The 19,080-nt window shown below is 42.0% G+C and overlaps 1 protein-coding gene across 1 annotated transcript in view; it reads left to right on the top strand.

Moving 5' to 3' along the window:
• The window catches only part of SNAP25 (synaptosome associated protein 25), a 65,215-nt gene that overhangs the window by 17,497 nt on the left and 28,638 nt on the right, over window positions 1-19,080 (top strand). Inside the window, exons 2-3 of the mRNA XM_085218961.1 lie at window positions 17,019-17,153; window positions 17,822-17,863. Coding sequence (XP_085075087.1) covers window positions 17,082-17,153; window positions 17,822-17,863 — 114 coding nt within the window. The 5' untranslated portion in view covers window positions 17,019-17,081. The remainder of the gene's footprint in view (window positions 1-17,018; window positions 17,154-17,821; window positions 17,864-19,080) is intronic.

Genomic DNA, 19,080 nt, shown 5'->3' with positions numbered 1-19,080 from the left:
TTTACTTCTGCCTGCGTTTAACGCAAAGTAAAGCTCCTTCTCAGACTCCCCGCTGCAATCGTAGAATTTTAGAATCATAGAAGGCTTGGGTTGGAAAGGACCCCAAGGATCATCATCTTCCCACCTACCTGCCACAGGCAAGGTTGCCAGCCTCTATATCACAGACTAAATCAGACTGCACACGGCCCCATCCAACCTAACCTTAAACACCTCCAAGGACAGAGCATCCAAAGCCTCTCTGGGCAACCTGTTCCAGCACCTCAGCACTCTCTCAGTAAAAACGTCCCCCTGACATCTAACGTTAATCTCCCCTCCTTTAGTTTAAAACCATACCCCCCTGTCCTATACCATCTACACTCATAAAAAGTTGATTTCCATCATGTTCATAAATTCCTTTAAATACTTGAAAACTGCAATGAGATCTCCCTGCTGTTTCCTCTTCTTCAAGCTGAACAAGCCTAGTTCAAGCCTGTCTTCATAGGAGAGGTTCTTCAGCCCTTTGATCATCTTCATGACCCTCCTCTGAATTCTCTCCAAAAGCTCCACATCTTTCCTGTGTAGTGAGGCCCAGATTTGAACACAGATGGGGCCTCTCAAGAGCAGAGTAAAGGGGGACAATCACCTCCCTTGCCCTGTTGGCTACTCTTCTTCTGATGAAACCCAGGATACCATTGGCCTTCCAAGCTGCAAGAGCACACTGCTGGCCCATGTTAAGTTTTTCATCAACCAGGACCCCCAAGCCCTTCTAGCATGCCTACTCTCAAGGAATTCTTCTCCCAGTTTGTAAACATACCTGGGGTAACCTCAAACCAAATGCAAAACGTTGCACTTTACTTTGTTTAACCTCGTTAAGTTCACAAGGGCCCACCTTTTGAGTTTATCAAGGTCCCTCTGGATGGCAGCCCTTCCTTCTGCTGTATCAACTGCACCACTCAGCTTGGTGTCATCAGCAAACTTGCTGAAGGTGCACTCAATCCCATCACCTACAACACTGATAAAGATGTTGAAGAGTACCGGTGCCAAGACAGACTGCTGGTGGACACTTAGGGTTACTGGCCTCCACCTGGACATAGAGCCATTGACCATAACACTCTAGCTGTGATGTTCCAATCAATTGCCTATCCACCAAATATTCCACCCTTCAAATCAATGTATCTGCAATTTAGAGATAAGGATGTAGTGTGGGACCATGTCAAAGGCTTTGCAGAAGTCCATGTAAATGACATCAGTTGCCAATCTTGGTAGCAACACTTGCAGAGAGGATTTGTGCGTCTGGAGGCACTTGGAGGTCCAGGAGGGGGAATGGTGTTCAGCTGTTGGTGGGACTGTCTGGAAGCAGAGGAGCCCAGCGGGCAGCTTGGAAACTAGCTATGATTACAACTGCAGTGGCTTCCAGCAGAACTCCTGGGCCCTTCAGGGTGAACTTTTGCATGGTCTGTGTTCATCTCTCAGCCTGGTACAGCAGTTCGCAGCAAAGGAGAGTCAAGAAATCCAGCAAACACGCCATGATTAATCAATATGTGAGCCTGAATGAGCAGGTAGGTGCTGTAGAGAGTGTGAAGGTTGATGGAGGCTTTGCATTACATCCCTCTGAGGAGGAGGGTGATCCTTGTTCTTGGGCAGCCATCCAGGTCCAAAGTTGTAATAAACTCCCCAAATAGATTATTTTTCTTTAAAAATAGAGCATACCTCTCCCATAGCTCCTTAAATAAATCTCTTGCCCCTGTTCCCTTGTGCTCAAGGTCACCTGGAAGTGCAGCTCTTTCACTAGCTGTAGGCAATTCATCACATGAGGAGGAGGACAGAGAACCTGAGGGCTAAGACCACAGCCATGTTGGCTGTCCTTGCCAATTGCACAGCTCATCTGGGCTAAGCCTGGGGCATGTCAGACATGGCTTGGCCATCAGTGAGTGGGCTCCATGCTTACAGAGGCTGAAACACAAAGTTGTTTTAAGGCATTCATTGTTTTAAGTGACATAAATAGTCTTTTTCTTTTTTTCCCCTCAACAATGGATTTTTTTTTTTCTCACTTGCTTGAACAAAGGACTTTCAGTTTACCAGATGGGTCCAGGCTCAGTGTCCTTGAGATGTGTTTGTTATATGTATTTTCAAAGCTTAAGAGCTGTGGTCTTCAATATACCCGTGGGGTAAGTCTGCAGGCAGCAGCTGCACTACGCCATCTCTTACACTACATGGATTTTTTGCTGTATATGCCATTGGTGTTTCATGAAGGAAGGAATTATCTCCCTCTTTGCATTCACTTGTTAGGTGTCTGCCCTATGAAAGAACTGAGCAAAGTTGCTTTCAAAAAACTGAATTCTGTACCTAACATGAAATTGTTCTCACGTTACTAGGTCCAGGAAGAGGACTCACTGATTCTTCATCCACTTACATTAAATAAAACACATGAGAAAACTATGATTGTTTTAGATTTAAATTTGATTGTGTTCAAGTGAAGTTCGTGCCCCATCCTGCTGCCTTAACTCACAGGAGTGGTATCTATAAATACACAGTAATGAGGTCAGTATTCCTAATTGGAACTTATTTTAACAAAGAATGATTTCATTAGCAAGCATTGTTCTTGTCTTCAAAATATTTCTCTCTCTCAAAATCCTCAAACATGTATTTGCAAAAGCATTTTTTGCTAATACTGATAGACCAGAGCATTTCTATCAAAATCCAAAAAAACAGTTATTTTTGAGTGGGTCTCAAATGAGAGACACACTGTACACTCTTCAGCTCCATCAAAACACAAGCGCACCATCTACTTGCGATGCCTTGCATTGAATGATGGCCACTTAAAAGTCCAAATGCACCTTGTGGGGTAGAGTTTCCTTGTTTTACAATATCTGATCTCACAGATCTCATAGTGTACCGGTTCCTAATTCTCACTCGGAAATATAGACTGAAGTCACCTACTGCTGCTGTCTGTGCCTTTTGGGAGGATGCCTGCTGCCATTCCTCTTGTTTAGACATTTCCTCTGTGTCACTGACTGTGCTGGGCCAGATGTGCTCAGTGTTAGGAATTGTACACCCCCAGCTCTGTCTTATCTTAGTCATTGCCCTGTGGTCCTTGTCATGCTGCAGCTTTGTAAGCAATGGCGCCTCTTGCTCCCAGGCTGCTGGGGACTGAATCTGAGTGAGTCATCTCTGCAATGCTTGGGAGGAAGCATTGCTGATAGTCATCTGTCCTTGGGAAGGGCTCTGTTCCCATTTAGAGCGCTGGAAAAGCAGGCTGTCTCAACCCAAAATTTGTCTGGATTTCTGCTCAGGTGAATGAGTGCAGGTGTGCTTAAATAAATATGAATCTCAAGAAGGTAGGGTCTGGAAGGCAAATCCCATGTTTCTGATGTAAAACAAGTTATATTCTCGTGTTTAGACAAATCAGATCAGCTATTACTATTCATTGGTTGCAAGGAGTACTTTATTCCCTCATTTTGGTATGGCTATTTAAAAACCGCAGGACAAAATTCACCTCACATAGCTCCCAGTGGTGGCAGAAAAAGGTTTAGGGATTTAAACAAAAAAGAACTGGAGTTTTCATTGACAGGATATGAAACAAAATCCCTCTGCCCTCAGCGGTGCAGCACACATCCTGCTCCCCAGCTTGAAATCTAGAGCTGTAGGATTTTGACAGTGAGACTGTGGGAGTATCCAAGCATAATTCAAGGAGAATCTTGTATTTGCTGAATTCTACGACTTGAATTCTACGGCTTATGACTAGACTGTGATTGCTTTCAAAGGCCAACTACTATTTTTTTTTCTGAGTTTATTTTTGCTGTTGCTATTGCTGTTGCTACACTGGAACAGGTTGCCCAGAGAGGCTGTCGATGCTCCCTCTATTGAGGTATTCAAGGCCAGGCTGGATGGGGCTGTGAGCAACCTGGTCTAGTGGAAGCTGTCTCTGCCTATAGCAGGGGAGCTGGAACTAGATGATCTTAATGGTCCCTTCCAACCCAAATCATTCTATGATTCAATGATTTTCTTGACTTTATGTGAACTGCTTTCTGCCAAGCTCACTGCTGTAGTTCATCATCTGTCAGCTGAGTGAGTGAGTTAGTTTTGTTCCAGCAAATGCCATAGTGAAAGAAACCACTTGGCTATGCTGTGTGTGCACCTTCCCATGGGATCCTCACCTTCTGCAGCTCCAGGTGTGTTTTCATGCCTTAAATGAATGTAAGGCAGTCTGGTTTTTTTTTCTTCATTTTTTTAAAAACTATTTTTTTTCCCAGTAAAAGCACTTCTCTGTTACAATAGTGAATGTGCTTTGGTCCCTCTTCCTGTCAGCAACAGCTGTACCTGCATATCTCAGAGGAGATCTATTCTTTGAATATAAAAAGTTTCAATGGGAATCTCCATAGAAAGGGTGGCTTCCCAGTAGCCAGGCTGCTGGGGCCAAGGATCAGTCAATTGTCATTTATTTTATTTACACGATCACATTTAATCCTGTAATTTATTGCTTAGCAGAGCCTGGTAAATCTCATGCAACTCCTTAGGACTCACCTAGCTGACGCCTTTCCAGGGCTCTTCCCCTTCAGATTCTATCACTGCTTGTTTCAGTAATCCACCTCCCTTAGTGAGAAAATGAACTGAAGCAGAGAAAGGGGGAGTTTTGCAAAACATTCTTAATCTTTGACCTTTGAGGGCCATCATCAGTATGCTTAATAAATTCAACAAATAAGGATGCAACCAAAAGTCTCAGGAAAGAGGCAACATTCTCACAAAGAACTAGAAAACTTTCTATTTCCAAACACAGATTGAAAAGGTTAAAAACCAAAACAGGCCATTTTACACGCCCTTGCAGGCCTTAATTCTTTTGCAAACACGTGCAAACTGAACAAAAAGAACTAGCTAAATAAAAATCCCCATGCAGAGAGGAGGATTTTGATCCTCTGTTAAAACAGTTTGAGCGGAAAGGATTTTGCAGCCTCTCTGTTAATCTGGAGATCACGTGGCTGAAAGCGATGCCCTTGAGGCACACAATCTAGCCTGTTGTGGAGTTGATTGGTCAACAAAAAAAGAAAGGAGAAAAAAAAGAATAGAAGTTGTGCTCCTATATTAGTACAGCTAAATCCTCGCCTGCAAGTCTGGGTAATCTTCAGAGCACTGAAGGAGTATGCTGGATTTTTTTATGAGCCTGCAATGGCTGAAATGGACTTCAGACAAAGAAAGGTTTCTAAATCAGCCCTGTGAGCCTGTAATAAATAATGTGTTCTCATACCCTGCATCAGGGAAAGCCAATGCGCGCCCTTGGCCTCTTTGGATTTGTAATACTGATTCCTGGGAAAAAAGTAGCAGCTAGGAATTAGTTGTAGGTGTGAATCAGAAAGCAGCAGAGGCCTTTGAAAATGAGTGAATAAGTTTTGCATATCCATGGGGAGCTATTATGCATTCCTGTGGCTAATATAATTTGTTGCATAGCCCAGAAATGTCAGATGCTTTCAATATTTGACTTGTGCAGTTGTAAGGGCATTGTAAGTACACATTTTAAACAGTCATTCCCAATTTATTATTCTTTGTATAAAGATTCACCAGCAATGATAGTGCATATGATACTAAAATCTTCCTATTTAATCTCCCACTCATGTCCAGTGAAAGGAACAGAAGCTTCTCTCCCTTGTCTGAATGGCATCTGAAAAACCACTGGCTTTTGGGAGGGTCTAGTTTTGTCAAGGCTCCAGCTTCCCTTAAGGAAGATGAGCTGTCTAATGACAGCAGAATTTTTAGCCCTTGTGAAGCCTTGAAATTACAAAAAATAGATCTGTTAGTGGGTTTGAAAGTGGATTCTCAAGCCTATTTACCACATAAACTGCTTTTAAAAAAGATACTATGCTGTGTCTTTATGTTGTGCTTGCTGCATATTACATATTCATGTGTTTATCTATTTATCATCTATATGTAAACAAAGAATGTGAGCAGTTAAAACCTAGATAGAGTCCTTTATTTTTATAATGTGTCTGTGGCTATAGTGACTACTATTTCTTTCTTGAAGCAGAGTAGCTTGTCAGAGTTGCTGGACTTTCTTCAGCTGTAGCTCCTAACTTTCACAGTTTAGGGCAGCCAATACTGAGCCAAGAGCACAGCTGTCTGTCTGCAAAGCATAGTTGTTCAGAGTATCCTGGAAAAGACCAGTCCCCTTTTTTTTTGTTTTTCCATCATTACAGCTCTGTTGCCCTAGAGAAAATCCACAGGAAATACTGAAGAATCATAGAATCATTTGACCTGAAAGGGATCTTTAAAGGTCATGTAGTCCAACTCCCCTGCAGTGAACATGGACATCTCAATCAGGTTGCCCAGAGCCTGGTCCAGCCTGACCTTGAATGTCTCCAAGGATGAGGCATCCACATCTCTCTGGGCAGCCTGTTCCAGTGCCTCACCACCCTTATGGTAAAAACCTTTTCTCTTATATCCAATCTAAATCTCTCTTCTTTTAGTTTGAATCCACTTCCCCTTGACCTGACACAGCACACTCTGTAAAGAGTCTCACAGCCTTCCTTTAGATACTGAAAAGGCGCTATCAGGTCTTGCTTCTCTTCTCCAAGCTGAACGGCCCCAGTTCTCTCAGCCTGTTCTCATGGGGAGGTGTTCCATCCCTTAAGTCATCTTTCTGGCCCTCCTCTGGATGTGATCCAACAAATATATGTTTCTCGTGTACTGAAGATTCCATATCTGGAGCAAGTACTTCAGCTGAGGTACTTCAGGAGACATTTTTTGGATAGTGGTTTCTTCGCCTCAGGCCTAACATTTCTTGTACCCTTTCTATTTCACTTGCAGTACTGCATTTCCACAAAACAACCCCCCCCTCTACAAATGGCCACAAGCCTCAGGGAAAGAACTCAAGTTGGTGAACTCTCAACTTCCTTGCTACCTACTTCAAATGTTGTGTGCTATAACAAACAGAAGGATGGCTGGACAGATGAATTGATAGATGGACAATGAAATCATATCGTTAAAGCTGAGGCACTGTCTCTTCATTTGAAGAAGAAAAGCACATAAATAATCAGCTATAACCAAGAAACACAAACACAACGTGACTTTTTATTCACCATCTTTCTTGAATCCATCATAGCTTTAAAAAATCCCCATTCTTCAGTTAAACATCTCAGATAACATCATCAATCCAGTTTCGTAATGCTTATATTTTGTCAGTGCTGATTTGACTCTGGCGACTTAGTCAAAGAAGATTTAGTCTTTCTGCTAAAAATATATCAGGTCTTCAGTTGAAAGTGGCCATGCAAATACCATCAGAGAGAAATGAAGAGAAAGGATGAATATTATAAATACAATGAATTGCTTTATTTACCACAAGTGTATGTCTATAGGGGAAAGTTGTCTATTTACTTTCCTAATACTCTCAAGATCATAAGTCACAGAAATGTACTTCCCTATTGGAATGCTTGTATGTACCAAGAGTTGTATCAATTGTCATTCATTTCTATCAAGATCACATCTGCATAGGCTGAAGTCTACACTACCAGCTCTTGCTAGAAAAAGCTACTGTTTGGCATTGTGTCTGCACCTCAGTCCCCAGGCAAGCACACTGGAAACCAGTGAAACCTACCCAGAGAAGCCCAGAAGAACAGTGAAGTACATATATGCTTCATTGGCAAAGCAGTGTTGCACTTATAAAACCTCAATGTTGCTATGAGGTAAAAAAGAGTATAAGCTAAGATTAAATGTTGAGGAGGAGTGAAGGAGTAGGGCTTCTGCAGTACTTAATTCAAATAGCACACTCAAGTTCTGTTCAGCATATGATAAGGAAGTCCTTAATGGCGGTATAAGAGAGCTCAGGGTGGGGGGTGTGAACCCTGGACTGCAAAGCAGTCCTGCAAATACAAGCCACACAGAAATAAATGAAACGTTGTCTTCCCGAGTCTGCCGACAGCCTGTAACAAACACCGTCAGGGGAAAGCCTTATTACTGTCTATCGCCTTGAAATCAAAATTACAACAGCACTGGTACTGATGGTGTTAACTATTTCACTGCCAATCTCTTTAACAGAATTATTGAGCTACGGATTTTTTTTCATAAAATTTCTTTCTGTATTTTCCCAGCTACCAAAATCACCATCCGTTCCATACTAAGCTTCAAAAAAACACTGGTTTTATTCAGAGCTTGTCTCTTGAAGCCCTAAAAGCATCAGGGCTTGTAAAGAAGGGCTTTGTAACTAAAGGATAGTACCAAATTAATAATATTTTAACATACGAATTAAGAATTCTATAACTGTTTTAATGATGGAGTTATTCTCTATTCCATTAAATTAATTTATAAAATCACTTCTTAATTAAATAAATTACTTCAAGATTTCCCTTTTTCTTACAGACTTTCACAAAATACGCAAAATACAGCATTGCTACTTCTTCACAAAGGCCAATGCAAATGCACTCTCCTGCTGTAAAACTCATTGGCTTCCTTTCTATCATCCATTTAGCCTAAAATTTCTTTCTTCAATTGTCTGTCTGCTTTCAAGGATCATTATAAGAAACGTGAGGATGATCTCTACTGTCTTGCATTTACTGCCATTGATTTGTTCAACTTGTTTTCTCCACTGGCACAGAGTCCGCACCTCTTCATTTATGAAGATGCGGAAGGAGGCTCTTCTCCCTCAAACACAAACACACAGCAGCCAGTTGTTTGCCTTCATGCTGATATGTAAGACATGCCCACTGGCAGGACTGAGTGCAAAAGACAGAGCAGATAGAGCTGAGCTAGGGCAATTTTCTCATGCTGCATCACAAATTAAATAGATGAAATGCTCCTGACTCACAAACACTAACTGCAGCATTGGGGAGTAGTTAATAGGCACAGACACCGTTCATCTTCCATATTACCATGACTTTATAAGGTTGAATCAGATTGCTCTGGCCTCTGTGGGCGACATGAGCAAACTGGCTGTTTCTCACTGCCTACCACCAGCCCACACTATGACCAACCCTTTCCTTGAGCCCAGTGAAAGCAGGTGTTTCATACCATCCGCCAAATCTCAGCACTTAGCAGTCATGTTCTGTAAACAACTCTTAAAATAGTGAGGAAAAGAAGCAATAACACTTCAGTGCAGATAGGGGCTACACCTTTGGTGCTACAAGATGACAGTGGATGCCAGACTTGCTTGCTGGTCTCCTCACCACTGCCCAGGTTTAATTCCAACCTTTGCAACAAAAGATCGTTTTGGTTTGAGATGCTCAGCAGAGGTGATAATTAGCTAAAACCAGGAGATGTGGGAGAGCCCTGGATGTGTTCAGAGAGAGAAAGGGCTGGACTGGGAGTTCTACATGCTTTTGAGAAGACTGTGCAGAGGGAACAGCATCTTTTGTTCCGAACACCCAGGAAAAAAATATGCAACAAGCCTTGTGGGAACTTCCCTTATGCTCCTCAGGAAAATACACCACGGAATTATTCTACCTCATACTGTCTCTTAAATCTTTCAATAAACATCTTGCAATAATTAAATTCTATAAATTTATATATATTCCACCTATCTGTCCATCTATCTATCTACTTACCCATCCTACCTTTGTAACTGACATCTAAGAGAAACAGAAGGGCACAGATAAAGTCTCAAGAAAATCTGTCTTTAAAGCATTTAAAACTCCAAACACTCAATTTTTATACTTTCACAGAAACCCACATGCACGCTGTTCACCTTCCGTGTACTGCTAGGATTTACCAGCATGTTGCCAGCTGGTAGCTGCAAGCCTGACCCTGGTCATGGCAGCGGTGAAACTTCCTCCAACCTGAAATGGGGCATGACTTGTCACTCCTAGCTTCTAAAATTGGCCATTAATCAGATTTAGTGGCTTAGGAGCAGCATAAAGAAACCCAGGTTGCACTGTAATCAAAGAGAGGAAAAACTGGCTGCTTGCCATTTTTGCAGTACTGGAGAGTATTTTGAGAAGCACCTGAACAAATTTAGGGTATGAATTGCACTGAGAATTGTGTCACAGTTGGAAATTTCATCTGCAGCTGAGCAGAGTCCTTTGGCTTTTCTCCCAGATTCTGGCCACAAAATTATGTTTGTCACAAGTCAAGATATTTTATTTAATCCTCTATACTAATACCTGGATTTCTTGTCCTGAGCCACCAAGATCCAGCTATGCAAATGGCAAGTGAGGTTGGAGGATATTTTGGAGTAGGTATCTCCTGGAGGGATGGGGAAGCACTAAGCCCTTTGAGCAAAGCTCATATCATCCCCTGTGAAATGCTGGCCAGCCATTTCCAGAGATGACTAATTCAAACTGAATGAGCAACTGCTAGGATGGTAAGGGCAACAAACAGTCCTCCTGCCAAGGGAGAACTAACATAGAGTCTGGTCTCTCATGTCATAAGAAATGAGAAAAGTTGTTACTGCTATTCCTTATATTTCAGAGATAGAGACAGAGACCAGGAAGAAGAGAAACTATTTAATCTGAAGACAAGCATGGGAATGAGCTGGCTGTGAATTAGTTTTGACCAGAAATAAAATGTTTTCTATACGTGGAAGAAGTGAGGGTCTGTAATAGTGTCTTAGCAAGATTAGTGAGAACAAAATAAACTTAGGGAAACACAGGACATTGCCTACTAAATTAGGAATGAAGCTGTATGAGGCAGTCACCTGTGGTAGCTGGGAATCAGTCACTGCAGCCTGTTCAGTCCAGGTCTGTTCGGTATCTCTGCACTGTCAGCAGCTTCCTCTGGATGTGATGCCTGCTCCTGCTTTGAGGGTTTCCTTCTTCACCATCCTCCATGCCAATTGGTTCTCTCCCACACAGAACAAACAAACAACTTTGCTTGTAAGGTTTTGCTGTTACTGTCAGAAAAAAAAAAAAAAAAGAAAAAAAAAAGATAAAACATGTGAGTACATAGCTCTGGAAATGACTGCAAGGAGATAACATGTTGAAAGATTTATTTTCGAAAATGATTTTGCTATCAGTAAAAGGGATAGGAAGTCAAGTTATTATTTCTATGAAGAGAAATTGTTACAAAATGGCTGTTCTGCTTCTTTCATTTTTTTCTCTTTGGATGCAGTAGGCTGATAAAGTGACATGCACGTGTTGGAGCTGCATAAAACAGCAGTGTTGTCTGACAGCTGACAGGACAACAACGCCTTGCTTTGTATGGGGACAGGGTGGCTCCAGGCGTTTCTTTTATGACCTCCTCTTATTCCTGAGATCTCAGCAACAACTTGTTCCACCTCGACTGCTGCTGGCTGCAGCGCCTGGGGGAAGTGTGGAATGTATTGCTCATAACTTTCCTGTGCGCAGAAACGGGAGTCATGGAGTTGTCGTATCAGTACAACTTGTCTGCTGCACTGCAACTGCATGTACGTGCTCACACTCATGTACCCTCCAGTGCTGGGGACAGAGGTGCCCATATTTACAGGAAAAAGTCATTTCTCTGGTAGCATTTATGTTGTGTAGCTGCATTCACAGTAAGTAATCATTTTATTGAGCTTTTTGTCATTACAGCAACACAAGCCCAAAGGAAATCTGGTTTCCAGTTATTTTTTCCAACACATTCAGAAAACAGCCAGGAATCATAATTTTGTCTAATTATACTTCCACATCTTTATTTTGGCCTTTGACTGGGGAGTTCTCATTCCAACTGGATGGGGGCTTCAACTCAGAAATGCGCTCACTAGCATTTATTCACAAACTCTTGTTGTCTTGACCAGAACACTCCCGAACAGAGGACAGCCCAAGCTCTGAAACACTGCAAAGTAACAGCAAAGAAAAAAAAAAAAAAGATGAGGTAGGAAGACTTCAATCCACATTGGGTAGATGGGAGACAGATTCAGTTGTTAAATATGGTCAAGCAGTCTCATCAGAGGGCATCCCAGATGTCTGCACAAGGCTGACAGATTCAGTCAGCAGCAGGAAACCAAACACCTAAAGCATCTGACATAGCTCCAGAGACATGTCTTTAGGCAACACAAGCAAGCCCTGAGAGTAAAATAAGTTGTCTAAGATGATGCAGGAAGATGGTGACAAAGTAGGAATCACCTCTTTCTCCTGAATTCAAATTTGCAAGATCTCAGTGCCAGTCTTTTCCAAAGTGACTCCCTGTCAAGCCCTCACCAGCAGGCATTATTCTTTGCAGAATTACAAGCAAAAAGCAGAGAAGAATCGGTTATCACCAGGCTCTCAGCCACGGAGGTGGAGCTGTGCCCAAAGGCATGCAAGCAAATCACAGTGAGAGAGCAAATGAAGGTAGATGAGGACCTTAACATACCCCACAGGAACATGAGGCTGCTCTGGGGCTTAATCTACAACATGGATGTGACAGGGTTGGTTTTTTTGGAAATATTAACTCCACTGAAAGTCTTGGGCTAACTTAGAGCCAGACGATAGGCTGTGCTGCAGAAGAGATACAAAAAGCAGTCTTCCTCTAAGATTTTATTTCAAAGTTATTAAAAACAGGGAAGACTGGAGGAAGTGGGGAAAAGCGTGGCCGAGGTGCTGGGCAGCTGAGCAGGGAAAAGGATGGACATTTTGAGGGTGGGATCCTATAAAGCCCTGAAGCTGCCTTGCACCTGGCCATGTCCCATGGCTGAACGCGCCTTGTGCAGCACCTAGGGAACTGTCTGACTGCAAGGGAGGGAAGGCTGATGCTTTCACCTAGAGCTGAACTTCTCCACTTTGGCAGTGCGTGTCGCTCCCTCTGCCAGCGAGCAGACTGAAAATGAAAGGGGGATAGCTGCAACTCAAGCACCTACACTCAAACAGCACAGCATCCTTCCTGAGATGCCTGATGACTGAAGTCTCTCACTGGGTTTTCCACTGCCACACCACTGTGGCAATCCTTTCAATCTTCCAAAAAAGAAGCGGAAAGTGATGCACTGACCGACTTTTTTAGTAGAATATGCCAATGCAGTTATTCTCTGGCCACAAATATCCATGGGAAGAATAGATGTATCTTTAATAGCAGGGAGAGTGCTTAAAAAAGAACACTTTATTGCAGTGTGGCCTTCACCACAGTAAATTGCAGCATTTTCATTTTCCTGTATTTATTGCACTGAAGTGTTTATATCACTGTGAAGCAAATATTTGCTTTCAAAGGTCACTCATTGTCTCTCCCTTCCTTTGGGGATATATTTAGATCTCTGAGACTTCACTATAATTCTGCAAGGATATATAATGTTCTCACTATGAGATTCTTCATTGTGTCTGACCACTACAAAAATATCAAATGCAGAATTCAAAGTATAATTGGCAATATACTTCCATTAGCCAGTCTTTTCTCTTGGTATTTTTCTTTAACCCTTAGTGTCCTGTTGTGCTTCTCTACCAGCACTGGCACACATGTAAGACTAGTTCTCAGAGAATTTGATATAAATCATCCAACACTAAAGCTATTTGCTTTGTCTAGAAAACACAGAGCACAGCTTGGTACACAAAGTTTTTTGTAACAAGTTCGGGACTTTTGTTTTTTAACAAAAAATTATGAATGTTTGTAGGTAATCCCACAGGGTTTCTCCTTTTTGAAATGGAGAAACCAAGATCCTTGGGAAATTCTGAGCTTGCATTTGCATATATAATTAATGTAAGTATTAACAAAAATTGACTGAGTGCAAGCAAGTGGCTGTAACTTCTGTAGCAACTTATTTTTATCAAAGTTGAAGATCTAAATACCTCAGTACATCACAACTTTGATTTCTTGATCTATCATCTACACAATGACTGTAGGCAAAATAAGATGTAGTCTACTGAAAGTAAAGAGCATATTTTTAAGAGGTTATATCTACTCATACTGAGGATTCCTATGACCATTATAGACTTTTGATAGCTGGTTCAAATCAGCCTGTGTGAGAACAGAATCCAAATTATGATAAGAAATTTATTCTCCAAAGTCATCAACAGTATCCTTGATCAGTTCCCATTTTACCAAAATAGCATCAGGCTTTAGCAAGTCCAAAGATAAGCCACTACTTCATGCTTTTGAAATCCTGTCCCGCAACCAGTGAGAGCAGCTCCATTACTGTTTACCTTTTCTTGACCATTACTTCAGTTTCAGTGCTTTAATATATCAAGAGGAATATACAGGCCCTGAATTTTTCCTGAAAACATCACAGAAGGAAAACTTCATTTGTTCTGTAGTGATGTAACTCCCTTTAGAACACACAAATATGCTCTCAATGAGATTTTATATATATCAGTTTGTTGCTGAAATTTCATGAAACTGAAATGGAATTTCAGACTCTATGGGGCTTTTCAAAGAAAATCTTATGACTAATCTGTGCTATTCCACATTTAGAACTGCAAAATATGCAAAAAATTTAAATCCATTCCCAACCACCTGCAACATACATGCAGTCTATCATACTGCCTGCAAATGAGTAACCTTTATTGATTCTTATACATGATTTTCTATTAAATAAAGTTGAATCAACACTGCTGCAGGGTACTTCTGTTTATGACTAAACCTTGATGTAAAATGACTTGTCTGGAAGAATGCTTCTTGCTATTTCTCAATCCATTCTAAGTGCTTTACAAATACCAAACAAGCTCAATAAACCTGTCAAGTTTGATCACTTGCTACAAAACATCTTTCTGCTTACAACTCTGACATTTTTTTTTAGTTTGATGAAAAATAGGATGCATCTGTCACTAAGATGTCAACTGATGCTTTCAATTAACTGAAAAGGATAACCCTAAGAAAAATCACAATATTTCACCCCTTTGTTGCTTTTTTTGCACCTTCCAAAACTACTGCTGGCTCATGATCCAAAATTAATAAGTAAAAGATCAAAAGCCAGTCTGGAGTTTATTTGAGAACTGAATTTTCTGTTCTCAAACAATTTTTGTTATTTGTGGTGACTGACAAACAGACTGCATTGTTCATTATCGTCAGGAGAAGCACTCATCACACCTTCACTCACACATCTATGATCACTGAGATCACGTGGGATATGCTTAGAGACGGAACCAAATCCCCAGTTTACAGCTAGGAAAATGCTATCAAGTAGACAACAAACAAAACCAGCTTTCTGCCTCTCACAGCTACATGTATATACCAATTAGAACATGTCTACATTTTCATGATTTTTACTAAAGCTCAGTGCTCTAATAACTTATTTTTATCCCAGTCAAGCTGGCTCCATTTGCTTTTCAGGAGCAGTGTCTTTTTGGAGCTGCATGATACATCTCAAAAGGCACTGTGAGAGCAGCAATGGAGTGGAAAGATTAAGGTGGCCTTGAGAGTGTCCCCACACGTTTACAAGCCCTTCAGGAGACAGATTCCTGATTCAATTTTTCCTCCTAATCCTCAGAGTGCGACAGTTTCATAAAGCTTATTTACTGCTGTTTGTGAGCATCCTTGAAATGCCCGATATCAGTCTGAATATTAGCATGAAATTAAGCTCTGTATTTGCATCAGCTGGGGCTGCAGATGAGATGCTTAAGCTTGGTTCTTCACACCGCTGTGACCATGCAGCTGGCAAAATGGGGTGGGCTTCTTCTCCAGAATATATTTGGAATCCTAAACATTGTGTGACCCATTGTGTGGAATGTCAGCCTTCCTCTGACAAAGATGTAGCGATGTGCTCAGTGATGAAAGCGGGATACTGTGCCAATAGCTTCAGGGTTGGCTCTCCAAGATGGACTTCTTCCTGCTGTATCTTCAAAGAGGAAAAGCAAGTGAGGACACAGCTAATGAAAAAGCATGAAGGTCACATATTCCTTCTTAGATAAGAAAAACAGCAAATTTGTTGATGAAGCTTCAGGGAAAATGCAAGGAGCTTTCTGCTGTCCCTACACTTTTCTAAGCCCCTGCTTGAGGCATGATCCAGAAAATATCTTGGCCATCCAGCTTTACCTGTTCAGCCCATGCTCCTGTTGTTATGATGCAGACTGCTCAAAGCAAGGAATGAATTCATCTCAGATAGAAAATAACTCGCTTTTAAACTAAGTTATTATTGTTGAAATTTCAGAGCCAAGTTCTCCCTTGCTTTATAAGGGTTGTACATAATGCAAAGAAAGAACAGAAAATAGCCTCTGGGATTTTGCTTTCCTAGAGAAGATTTACTGAAAGGGGCTCCTTTTGTCGTCTTTCTGTAATTGAGCATGATAGCATGTGCTTTATGGCTGTATATTCTCAGTCCCCCACAACTTTCCATCTCTTCTGCACCTGCAATGAACAAATCTAACATTCAGTGAGCAGCAATTTGCAATGTGCCATGCTTGAATCAAGCAAAGAAATAAGCCGGTGTTGTTGTTGTAAAGACCTGACAGATGGTAGGAAGACCCGCCTTTCTTAATCAAGTCATGCTCAGTAATCAGAGCTAGCTTGAATTTATAACAAAAAAGAAGCCCTAACCGAATGAGGATTAGTAGGTTGCATCCTGATCTCTGGTTAGGAGGAGCTCAATGCTGCTGATCGGTATTGAGAGGAATAACCAAGATGAGAACCTGGGGGGAAGATGACGGCACTAATTAACTCCTGTAGCCCTTTCACTTGAAATGAAAGATTCTCCCAGGTAGATGACTTCATCCAGCCTAACTGTAAATATTATTTTGGAGTCTGAACTAGAGCAGCTTGGGCAAGTCACTGCTGATACAAAAGTTTCATTGTCTTTAACTTTGAGATTCATTAGCTGAGCATACAGCCCTCCAAGCAATACAGCTAAATTTAGGATGTGAGGGCATAAGCTTGACATTGGTCTCCTTCACATTTAGGCTTTTAATTCTAGGAAGAAAAATTGGGTGCCAAGCCCACTTCCAATATGAATAATGCCTCCTGACTATTCAGCTGCGATGTGTATAGCGTTCGCATTGTTAAGGATAAAGGAAGGATTCACTTTTCCTCAATTAACATGACAAGAATAAATCCTTTTTCCTAAAGAGTGATTAATAGTACAGGATTAAGACATCACCTTGAAAAATCTTGTGCACTCTATACTACATAGGAATTACTGTCCAGAATGAAAAAGGTTGGGTGAAGGCATTCATGTTATGAAAGGACTTCTGGGTAACTGAAATTTAAGTCATTTCAGTGCTTCAGGGAGCCTAACCTCGCTGCTTCTTTCCCTTTTCACTGTCTTCCAGGCTTGCAGGCAGCTGAGCAGAAATCCTTGATCTGCAGCTTCCACAAACACACCCACAGCTAAAATGGCAGAAGATGCGGACATGCGCAATGAGTTGGAAGAAATGCAGCGGCGTGCTGATCAGCTTGCTGATGAAGTGAGACTGATAGCTACAGAGGAAACTTGGGTTTGGGGTTAGGTGGGAGGCACGGACAGAAATATGAGCCAATCTGACAAAGGATTTCTAGGGCTGATGGCATTTTCCATCAGCTTTACACTGAAGGTAGAATTGGGAAAGAAATGAACTGTGGTACAGTTTAATGTTATGTTTAGTCCAGATTAGGTAGTCTAGATTAAGATGTTTATAGATTGTGAGCTTGGCTTAGGTATTAGGATGTGCATCAGCTTGACTGACCTTCAACCAAAAATCAGCAGTGTAATATTGTCTTAGGATTCCTTCAATTTGCCAAATCTATGCAATATTAAATGTCACCATTTAGGTCTCTGAAAGGTCTGAGCTGAAACCCACTGATTTTATTTCTAAAGTGGAACACCAGCTGTTCTCAGCACCACTGCTGCACCACACAGGCACAGGGAGTACAAGCTTTAGGGCTGCTCCAGGCCGATGCAGCAGGAGCTGTGGCATCAGTATGCCGTCCCAGAGCATGGAAGATGAAGAGATCACCAGTCTCCTGCTGATGTCCTGATTTGGAAGAAAGGCAAAGAGCATTGGAAAAACATATTGTCAGCATGAGCCCAATGTTCCCATAGTGGTGGGAACTATGCTTTGCCAAATCTAAGTTGCTTTTTCTCTGCTTTTTTCAGTCCCTTGAGAGTACACGTCGAATGCTGCAGCTTGTTGAAGAGGTAAGGATCAGCATTTTATTTGTGCTTCTGTTGTGAGGGAAGGTGATGGAGAGCCTGACACACTGGGGGTGATTTTTGCCTTACTCACATTGCGAGGTCATGGCCACGGCTTTATAAGCCGTTCTCTTCTTCCTTATCCCTCCCCAGGCACAAGGGTCATTTGAGACACCATGCCTCAGTTGCCAAGTGTCAAACTGCAGACCAGCTGCTGAGGCACGGTGTTTTGCCCATATCTGAGAACCCACTGAGGTAGGCTGCTTGAGATAAGCTAAGGAAACGGCCTCTGAAGGTGACCTGAGTGAGGGACAAACAGCTGAGTTTGCTGAAGAGCTCCTCAGCCTCGTGCCAGTACCACTCCAATGTCCTTGCTGTAACACTGCAAAGAGAAGGTGAGAAAGACCCTCCGCCTGCTTGCCCTGTCCTCTCCAAGTACCTCCTGCTATATAAACACTTGCAGCTATTTATAGAGCATCAGTCACCACAGCATTTAAGTACCACTTTATGCATCTCTGAAACATTGATTAGGCTTTCATGGCTCTGAGATGTCCTAAACTGACAGCTCTGGAGAAGAAAGTTCTCTGTTTTTCCACAGTGCAGAGGAAGGGAACTTGGGCTCAGTCCCCACTGCTAACACAGCTTGCACCTACCTGGAAAGAAGGTGCAAGAGCAAAAAAGGTAATTCATGCTCATTTCAGCCTCTTTGTAATGAAGGGATTTAAAAGATGGGCACTACCAAACTCAGCCCAGGTTACTTACAGCGATCAGGCAGCAGGTGGTGGAAAACTTTGCTCCTGCCTGCCAGGCCATGTTATTTTCAGACACCATGTGAGCTGTGGCTCTGGAGCTGGTGACATTTTTAATCAGGGTCATCAGTACTGACAGTCCCAGTACTCCTGACAACTGGAGGAGTCTCCAGCAGACGCAGCGGGTGGAACATGACATCAAGTCCCATGTTCAGGAACAAGCACAAACCCAGCCGTAGGCTTCACAGTGTTGAAATCAGTCAGGGCTGTGGCAATCAATGGAGTCCAGTGGAGACAAAATTAAATTTCTGTGCACAGGCAGACGGGCAGATGGGTCACTGAGCATAGTCAGCATTGCTAGTGCACAAACACTTCAGATCTGGGCCTCTTGTAACCAAAACACACCCTTGTCTTGTGAGCAATTTGTCCCTTTTCACTGGTCATTCTCCGGACATGCTATTTCTAACCATCACT

This window comes from Meleagris gallopavo, chromosome 2 (genome assembly GCF_905368555.1).
Source record: "Meleagris gallopavo chromosome 2, MGAL_WU_HG_1.1, whole genome shotgun sequence".
NCBI lineage: Eukaryota > Metazoa > Chordata > Aves > Galliformes > Phasianidae > Meleagris > Meleagris gallopavo.
The sequence above is the reverse complement of the archived record's forward strand: the minus strand, read 5'-3'. Positions and strand labels throughout refer to the sequence as shown.